This window comes from Varanus komodoensis, unplaced genomic scaffold (genome assembly GCF_004798865.1).
Source record: "Varanus komodoensis strain SLA01 unplaced genomic scaffold, ASM479886v1 scaffold24, whole genome shotgun sequence".
Taxonomy (NCBI): domain Eukaryota; kingdom Metazoa; phylum Chordata; class Lepidosauria; order Squamata; family Varanidae; genus Varanus; species Varanus komodoensis.
The window spans coordinates 15,387,017-15,397,213 of record NW_025335641.1 but is presented as its reverse complement, the minus strand read 5'-3'; the positions used below and the strand labels follow the sequence as shown (position 1 = coordinate 15,397,213).

Sequence of the window (10,197 nt, the reverse complement as noted above, 5' to 3'; positions counted from 1 at the left end):
CAAGTCACAGATTAAAATTAATGTTTTGGTCATATTGTTTGGGGCATGATCTTGGAGTCTCTAGAACCCTTGACTTCAGTTGCAGGATTTAACTTTTGGACATGGTACAATCTAGTTAAGGGCATTAAATGTCAAATTGATCTCAGAAAATTCAGTACAAATTTAAATCTCTCTGGCTGAATGTGATGGAAGAAGATGAAAAGATTTAGTTATATGCTGAAATCTTTCCCAATGAAATCAGAGGAACTTACAAGTCCTTCAGATCTGGTTGGATCATGCCCTTTTTGTGGTTTTGTACAAGGGGTCTTCAAAAAGTCTCTAGACATATGTATTTTGTATTTTATAAATTTGTTTTATATATTTTTTGCTGATGGCATTAAAAAGTTGGTACAATGCTGGGAAAAATGCATCACAAAGGAAGGTGACCATGTAGAAAAGTGATACGATAAAAAACAAAATTTAATAGAGTTTTTAAAAGTCCAGAAACTTTTTGAAGAACCCTCATATTTGTATTTGGGATTTTCGTTTCTTGTTTTGTGTTGTGTTTTTGTGGATGTTGTTTTTAGTTTTTGTTTCAGAGCATTCACACACATCCAGAAATAAGATTCACCAGGTTTTCTTTCAGGAATGTATCCAAGAATAGCAGAACAACACCCAAGAGAGAAACTGGTTCATACAATATGTCAAGTCAGAGTCTAGGTTGAGTGAGGCTTGTCATTGAATGGTGGGTTGCTGGGTTCTGTGAACCCAACCATGTCAACCACAAATAACCATGGTTTGTTAACCACAAATAACCACAACTTAAGTGCAGACTTTGTGGCTTGTTTTCTGGGTTGTTAACACAGCACTCCATGATTCAACCGTAATTCAGACTCAACATGCGCTCTGCATTGTGTTGCATTCACCCAGGCACATCTTTGCAGTGGAAACCTTTCATGCTTTATGCTCTCTTCTTCAAACAGTTGTAAGTCAGTGTTACAGGTTATCCTCAAAAACTGTAGTATAGAAACTCTGCTATACATTTAACGCTTTTAAAGCTTAACATTTGTGGCCTGTAAAAGACAGTTTGTTATAGAAGTGTAGCATTATTTCTTCCTTGAGAGGCAGTTGGGATTCTCTAATTAAATGCATTTTCATAGAATTATATCCCACTGGTTTCAGCAGAACGACCAGGATCCAGGAAGGTTCACACATGAGCATATTTCCATCAAAGGGTTGCTGCCAGTTTTTTCTTTCTGCGAACATTGCTTTGTTCCACATCAAATGTCACTTTGGGATGTTCACTGACATCCTGGACCGTTCGTTTGTAGGCACAGGGTTATGGTTAACGGGGGTTGCAAAAAGTGCCACGGTGCGTGGGCCCTTTGGATCCAAGCCAGTGTTTTTGTATGTACTTAGGAAGGTTGTCCCATCCCTTTTTTCAGGTTTTCTGTCCTTGTTTTTAAAAAAGAGTCTAACCAAAAAACACTTTTCTGATTGAATTTCTTTTGCACTTTTTCATAAGGCTAGCTTGCATTTCTGCATAAAAAACACCTTTGCTTGCTTTTATGTGAAATCATAGGCAAAAAGAAATTCTGATTTTACTCAACTGGCACACAGGTAGGAAATTTCTAATAATATTGCTTTCCTATGTTTCCCTCTAGTGCTGAGTCCCAAAGTCCTTGGAATAGCAATTGCCCGCTATGACTTCTGTGCAAGAGACATGCGCGAATTGTCCTTACTCAAAGGAGATGTGGTTAAAATTTACACGAAGATTAGTGCCAATGGCTGGTGGAGAGGCGAAGTAAATGGAAGGGTAGGCTTCTGTTTCTAGAGTGCAGCAGAATTTTTGTATCAATCTTCCTGTGACACTTTATTCACTTTCCATGAATCTTTTATTGCTTTGATTTATAGAAAATATATTTAACCAATCTTTCTGAAGTTGAGGCTGCAAACAAATACTCACTCTTCAGGCACTAAATCCCCCTGAAATCAGTGGGGCTTCCTTATGAGTAGAAATACAGAAGCTTTTGCTGTAAAGGGGTTTAACCAAGCCAGAAAATGCAACATATTCCAGAACAATAAAATGAACAGAACTCAGAAAGGTAGTTGCTAAAGCAGCATGAGAATGGTAGGAAGCAGCCATATACCTTTCAGAATATTCAAGTCTTCAAATCTCTGTCTAAGGACAAGAGCAGAGAGAGAGGGAGGGGAGAGAGGGAGGGGAGAGAGAGAGAGAGAGAGAAAGTCTCTTGCTTGAACCTCTCTTACTCTCTTCTTTTTCCCTTAGGAGAAAGTTGCAGGATCCTGAAACTGGAATGCTGCTTTCTTGTCCTTCCCACAGAAAGGATGGTGATGAGGATTCCTTTACTGTTTGGAGGAGGAACTTAGCAACCATAATTTTTGGCCAGTCAAAAACTGTAGAACCCTCCTTAAAAACAAGAAAGGCTCATTTCCTTGAATTCAGCCTAGAAGTAAAACTGAAATCAATACAACTTTTATCAAATCAGCTTGTGTGATCCTTAAGGGAGACCTCCACAAAGCTGTCCAGTCATCCCTACTCTGGTGCTTTTGAGATCATAGAAGCAGGGCAAGACAAACTTGCCCAGCTCTGAAGCTCTGGAAGGAACATCTGATGGATATTCTTGCCCTAGCAGCATGGCAAGCTGCAGGATGCTGGGAGCTGCAGTCCAGCAGATTTGGGGGCCACCAAGTTGGGAAAGCTGCAGCAGTCAAATCCAGGTTTTATGAAAGCAAGAATAAATTGCCAGAAGCTTTGGTGAACTGCATTTATAACATATTTCTCATAACTGCTGGAATAACTGAGATCTTTTTTCCAAAGAAGGCGCAAGACCTATGCAATAAATGCAAGCCATCAAAGCCTTTGGCCACTAGCACCATTCAGCTCTGCTGCAATAAGGTACGATATAGCAGCATCACCTGGATGTTAACCCTGTCTTTCACTTGGGTCGTTTTCAAGGCCTTAATTAGCCTTCAGAATCAATATTGTGTCACTGGCTTTATCTGTACCAACTGTATAGGCTGTTCTTCATTGTGGTCTCTGGGCATCACACATCATGGGTGTTGCACCTGTGCAGTGCCTGTTGCCGGGTTTTCTGTCCATCCCGATAGCATTGAAAAGGGGTGGGGGGAAGCCTCTTTTGTCATTGATGGGCTACCAAAGGCCCCATCAGTGAGCTGTTCGGTGTTGACCTGAAAAGGCTTGGAGATCAGCAGGCTTTTCCTGATATCAGTTCCCTCTCTCTCTGATGAGTGGATGGGAATGGTTGCCCCATGTGTATATGGAATCGCACAATTAATAGGTTGACTGCTCGTTTCCCGTTGCTTAATTTCCACTTTAAAAACAAAAGCATACTTTCTGAAGCAGAAGAACAGAACAAGTAGGAAACAGCCATTCAGCGTAGCCTTGGAACACGGTGTTTGTGCATTACCCATGTATGTATGTATTGCATTTATATACCACTGCAATAGCCCAGAGGGCTCTCTGGGTGGTTTACAAACATTAAAACCCCACCAATCCTAAAATAAATAAATTGGCTAGACCATGACTATGTATAAAATAACATGGTTGAAATGAATGAAATAAATAAATATACTATTAAAATTGATTAACTTTAAAATATTGGTTAAATAGAAAGGTCTTGACCTGGCACCGAAAAGCGTATAATGAGGGCGCCAGGCGGACCTCTCTAGGGAGCACATTCCATAGTCGGGGCACCACTGCAGAGAAAGCTCTCCTCTGAGTACTCTGTCCCTAACCTCTTTCAAAGAGGGTTCCTGGAGGAGGGCCTCTGCTGCCAGTCTTAGGGGGTGGGAGGGCAAATAGGGAAGAAAGCATTCCTTTAGGTATCCTGGTCCCAAGTCAGTTAGGGATTTATAGGTAATAACCAGCACCTTGAATTGAGCCCAGACTTCGAGGGGAAGTGAATGGAACTGATAGAGGACTGGGGTTATATGAGAGTAATGCCCAGTCCCCGACAGCATCCTGGCAGCTCTATTTTGCAGCATCTGAAGTATCTGGACCGTTTTCAAGGGCAGCCCCATGTAGAGCGTGTTACAGTAGTCCAAACGGGAGGTAACCAGTGCATATGTCAGTGTTGCCAGGCATTTCTCCTCCAGGTAAGGACACAGCTGATGGATCAGCCAGAGCTGAAGGAAAGCACTCCTCACTGCTGTCACTTGGGCTTCCAGGGAGAGTTCCGGGTCGAGGAACACTCCTAAGCTGCGGACCCTGTCCTTTAGAAGAAGTGCAAACCCGTTCAGGGCAGGGCCCAGGTCACTTACCTGGAAACTCAAATCACCTACGAACAGGATCTCCGTCTTACCTGGATTGAACTTCAGTTTATTAGCCCTCATCCAGCCCATTACCTCAGCCAGGCACCAGTTCAGCACAGCCACTGCCTCACCTGGATTAGTTGAAAAGGAGAGGTAGAGCTGGGTATCATCAGCTTACTGATGACTCCACAGCCCAAACCTCCTGATGACCTCTCCCAGCAGTTTCATGTAGATATTAAATAGCAAGGGGGACAAAATGGAACCCTACTGTACTTCATCGCAAAGTTGCCATGGCGCAGAGCCAAAGTCCCCCAGCACCACCTTCTGGAATCAGCCGGCAAAGTAGGAGCGGAACCACTGCCGGGCACTGCCTCCTACTCCCAGTCCTGACAGCCTATCCAGAAGGATACCATGGTCAATGGTATCAAAAGCCGCTGAGAGGTCCAGGAAAACCAACAGGGATGCACTCCCTCTGTCCGTCTCCCTGCACAGATCATCATACAGGGCAACCAGAGCAGATTCAGTACCATAACTGGGTCTGAAACTGGACTGAAATGGGTCCAGATCATCAGTTTCTTCTAAGAGTGCCTGGAGTTGTCCCACCATCACCTGTTCCAACACCTTGCCCAGAAACGGGATGTTGGCCACCGGTCCATAATTGGCGGCCATCTCTGGATCCAGGGATGCCTCCTTTAAAGAAGCAGGGACCCAGCCCTCCCTCAGTGAGGCTTTAATAACCTCCTGGATCCAGGAGCCAATCCCGTGTTTGGCTTTGGTAAGTAACCATGAAGGGCAAGGGTCAAGTAAGCAGGTGGTTGGATGTACTTGTCCAAGCACCTTGTCCACATCATCAGGCCTCATTAACTGAAATTCATTCAATTAAGCTTGACTAGACAGAGTTCTGGACACTTCCCCTAAAGGAACTGTATCAACCGTGGAGTCCAGCTTGTGATGAATCTAAGCAATTTTCTCCTTAAAGTACTGGGCAAAGTCGTCACAGCGGGCAATTGATGGTGGCACAGGATCTTTTTTAGGGCCTGGATGTATTGGCCCATGTACCACTCAGAAAAGCTCTGTATGGGGAAAGATGTCTGTGTAGCTGTTATTAATGAGCCATATTGCTCATACTTCTGCCTAGAATAGCTTCTTTTTTCCTTTGATCTGCAGCACACTTTGGTACAAGCAAACAGTGGATGTGTTTTAGCTCCACTCTGCCAAAAGCGTGTTGGCATGTTCGTAAAGGTTCAGAGGAGGGCACGGGGATGATCCGGGGGATGGAAGCAGAGTCCTTTGAGGAGAGAGTGAAAGAACTGGGCATGTTCAGACTTGAGAGGAGAAGACCGAGGGGAGATAGGATAGCACTCTACATATACTTGAAAGGCTGGACATGAGGAAGAACTTCACAAAGAAACTTCACAAAGAACCTCACAAAGAGGAAGGCCAGGATCTCTTCTCATTCATCCCAGAATGCAGGACACAGAATAATGGGCTCAAGATACAGGAAGCCTGATCCCAGCTGGACATGAGCAAGAACTTCCTGACAACGATGGAATCAATGACCAGGGAGGTTGTGGGCCCCTCCACATTGGAAGCATTCTGCTAAGGATGCTTTGACTTGGCATCCTACCTTGAGCAAAAGAGTGAACCCAATGGCCTAACTGGCCACTTCCAGCTCTACTTTCCTATGATTCTGTGATTCTGCACTTGCCAGTTACCCTCACTGTAAATTCTGAATTCAGGAAAGGCCCATTTCAGTATGCAGAAGTACCATGGATTTGCAAAGCATATACAAGAAAAGCAAACCCAGTTGGTTAGAATACTTACACAAACAAATCTAATTCTCACATAAGAGGATTTCCCATGTCTGTACTGCTGCAAACCCTGATTGTATGGTGGGGCGAATTCTGCCACATAGAAAGCAAACATGAAAAGTAGAACTGTTTCCATCGCTCTTAATTTACAGTGACCAGAAATTCCCCTCTTATTTCTACATATGTATGAATCCTCACCTGGACTCTGCAATGGTATAAGTGGACTTACCACCTAATCTGCTGTGCACTAGATCTGAGTTGTATCTGCTCATATCAGACTTGCCCTGTTTCCCTGCCTCACATGAACACCAGAATGGCCTGAGCTGCTCAATCAAAAGTTGGCAATCGGTCCTATTGGTGATCAAGTCCATCTTTTTCACAAGCATTATGGAATCATTAATGCACCTTGCTCTGTTTGGAGAGAAGCTGAATGCCATGCCACAGAAGTGAATTCCTTGCACACTTTTAATCCTCTTTTTTCACTGTTCTGAACTGGTCCAATTGGAGGGAGGGAGGGAGGGAGGGAGGGAGAGGTGGGGGCAGCAATCCTATAAAGAATTTGCTGAGTGGAAGAAATAGACATCTAATATAATGTTATGTCCTTTGTTTTCCTTTGTCTTATGCAGGTGGGTTGGTTTCCATCTACCTATGTGGAAGAGGATGAATGACTTGCAGATTTAGTGGGCAATTTTGATCATAAACTTCAGGGACTGTGACATTCAGACATCTGCAAAGCGTTATTCAACTTGTTAAGTATTTGAAATGCAGCACTTCAGTCTGTTGAAACCCTCCAGTCTTAACACTGGGATTACTGAAGAAGTTTGTGTTGACAGATTAATATCTCATTCAGAGCTGTGCAAAGAAGAACCTGTCCACCTGCCACCACTGGGGACCAGAACAAAACTCTAACCTCTCCTTCCTGAAAAATCAGTTCAAAACAGACTTTTAAATGCTTCATTTCATTCCATCCACAGTGAATACCAAGTATGGGTAGCCATTTCCTCACCTTCTCTTTCTGTCTCTGTCTGTCTCTCTTTCTGTTAGCTAACATCTCTGATGGCATTAGCTGATGAAGGCTTACTTATCACAGCTTATCAGTGCTACCGGGGGGGGGGGGGAGTTTGAGCATTCCAGTAGTCATGTGGTCAGTATTATTTGTCTTGAAATATCCAGCAGCGCTAATTAACCTTGCTGATGACTGCACTCTCACCAAGGCGGCAATTTCTACACACACTTTCTGGGGACTGAGCTTAATTCAGCACAGTTCGGCGTGGCATTCCAGAGTTGGGGAGAGAAAACAAAGGAATTTAGTTCCAAGGTTATTTTAACTTGCTCAGCTAAGATTTTCCTTAAGTTATTTCATTAAAAAATAGAATTTGGAAGATGGGTTGTGACAGGTCTGTTTGAAAAAGGAATTTGAAAAGGAGTCTAATATTTCAGGGCCCTAACAAAGAATATTTTAATAGAACAATAGCTTTTAGCACACATGCACGCACACAAATACACACCCCTACCTGTTGTGTTTAAGTCTATATAAACGGACATTATATGAACTGGTTGCCTTCTCAGGACATTCAAGCTGTGTTAATGGAAGGGGAACCATTTGCTTTCATTATACATAAAAACTGCAGTTGGAAGCCTTGACAATCTCTGTTTCACTCTGCTTGTGTGGAGTCCCTAGACAACTGGGGAGAGATGCATGTGTGAATGCATGCGCGCCATTTTGATTCACCCCGATCATCCCTAATGCAAACTTGTTTCAAAACAGAATGCTTGTTCACAATGCTATTACTTCTAAGTGAGTATTTGCCAAGGCATCCTGTGCCCAGCATTTGCTAAGACCACAACAATCTGCCTTGGTCCAGGAGTTGTCTCTAAGAATGGGATGGGTGGATGTTCACAGGTGTTAGTGTTCGAAAGGCTTTGCACCTCTTTTATAATGTAAACTATTAACATCAGCGGTTATATACCGGTAGTTTAGGGAAGTTCAAGGTGATGTAAATGTTACATTATTTGAATACATTATTTGGATGGAATCAGCTACAGCGTTTGTAAAGGGTTCCAGAAATGTATTTAATATAATGGCATGTCCTTAAATGTTAGTCTAGGAATTCTCCCTGGTGCTTTTTTCCTGTAATAACTAGTTTTGTCTGGTGGACTAGATCCTTAAGTAGGCAAAATGGCTTTACCAGGAGTTCTGGCCTGTTTTTTAATGGAGTAGGGTTTTATTTCTAGGCCTATGAAACGTAAGGTGCCGTGTCATCAGTGTTTATATGTCTTGCAGGGGAAGAATTGGCTTAAAAGAAAGATTATAGCCTTTCATCCAACAATTTGATGAATAGCGGAGAGACAGCTGCCTTTGGAATTCAGGAGCTGAGGGTACTTGGAGAAGTGAAGCCATAGGAAACACCTCACTCCTAGTGGAAAGACTTCTGCATTAACTTTTGCGACATGAGGAGAGGCAGCTTTTAGTATGCGCAACTGTGGTTGCCAGTTTGCACCCCAGAGACCTTCTCTTGCCTTTGCACCAGCAGCTGCCCTAGCCTGCTTGAGACTGGATCCTACCAACTATTCTCTCTTCCTGTCTGTCAGAACAAAGACTCCTCTTTGCTCTGGAGCAGGCGGAGGAGAAGGGGAGGGTGAACAAAGTTTTAGTCTTATTTTAACTGCTTCAGAAGTGCTAAGAGTAAAACAAGGTCTCCGGATTGTGAATTGGCAATCCAATATAGATGATTTTGTGGGCCTTCTTTTCCCAAGGCAGTGAAGGGGGCAGGTTCTATTTGAACTGGAGCTCTGGGTCAGGGTTGTGTTGTGTGTTGTCTTTGTTTCGTGCCCTGTGTTGAATAAGTTAAATGCTGCAATGAGTTCTATTTCAAATACCAAAGATTTAGTGTGTCAGATCCACTATTTCTTTCATTTTTCCTGCAACACTTTTCCTCTCTATACCCAGTGAACTGGGACAGTACTTTAATTTGTAATATTATGTAAATATGTGAATATATTAATAAACTGGTTAATTTCTTGTTAAATGAGTCAGAGATGATGAGTGATGATTGCAAATGCTTGAGTTTTTATTTTTGAAGAAGGTTCTCCGACATTCCTAACATGCCATACAGACATTTCTAACAACATCTTAAACATGAATCAGGCACAGACACGATGTATTCTGCATTGCAGACCCAGCGATGTTTGTATAGAGGCTATACATCATCAGGTTGTGCAGACTCATCAGCTCCACAGCCCTTCTCATGAACTGGAATGTGGGGAGGTTTGAGAATATGAATGGTTTGTGCCAAGGGAAGGGGAAGCTTCCTGGACATTCCTTGGCAACACAACAACCACATCCTATCTTTATTGGCCTCCTGTTTTCTAATTTTCATCTGCTGTGCTTTAAATTGCATTGCTCTTAACTAGTTTTCATTACCTTGTATTGCGTACTGTTGCAATGTTACCGTGTTTAACCTTTGTTAACTGCTTTGTGTGTTTTTAGCACAGAAAAGCAATAATACTGCTGTTACTTGTAATAACGACAATTTTCTGCAGCACAATAAGATAAGTGAGCAAAGGAACATTGCCTCATTTCTCAGGCAGTGGGGCCTGTCTCCCTAGCCTTTTCTGTTGCACTGCTGTATAGCTTTGAATAGTCACAGAAGTAATAAAACCTTGGTATGCTGTGAGAAGCATTTCAAAGGGCTTCCTTTGAAAATTCAAATACTATCTCCGTAATATTTATAATATCACTCTAACAATATTTTCCTATTAATAGTTTTTCATGTATATCTAGGTCAGTAGTTCTCCATTAGTATTCTGGAGAATCTCATCATTTTAAAGAAGCTAACTAATTATGATATATTATGTCATAAAAATAGATAAAATACATACGCAAAATGCTTATACCAACTGTATACAGTAAAACCTTGGATTGTGAGTAACTTGGTCTGCGAGTGTTTTGCAAGATGAGCAAAAAGTTTTCTAAATTTTAACTTGATAAACGATCGATGTCTTGCATTATGACTATTATGCGCGCTTTGCCTGCTGAGTGTCACAACTGAGTGCCGGTTCTTCTCGCTCTCGCTGTGGGGGTGAGTACAGCATTGTCTCCCCCCCCCCC

General features: G+C 42.6%; 1 protein-coding gene across 2 annotated transcripts in view; it reads left to right on the top strand.

The window, feature by feature from the left end:
• Positions 1–9,115, top strand: part of VAV3 (vav guanine nucleotide exchange factor 3) — a 181,904-nt gene extending 172,789 nt beyond the window's left edge. The window contains exons 26-27 of one of the 2 annotated variants that reach the window (XM_044432307.1): positions 1,644–1,795; positions 6,713–9,115. In XM_044432307.1, the coding sequence (XP_044288242.1) occupies positions 1,644–1,795; positions 6,713–6,754 (194 nt within the window). In that variant the 3' untranslated portion in view covers positions 6,755–9,115. Of the gene's footprint in view, positions 1–1,643; positions 1,796–2,821; positions 3,203–6,712 lie in introns of those variants that run through there. The other variant, XM_044432306.1, reaches the window with a different exon arrangement.
• The last annotated feature ends 1,082 nt before the right edge of the window (positions 9,116–10,197 follow it).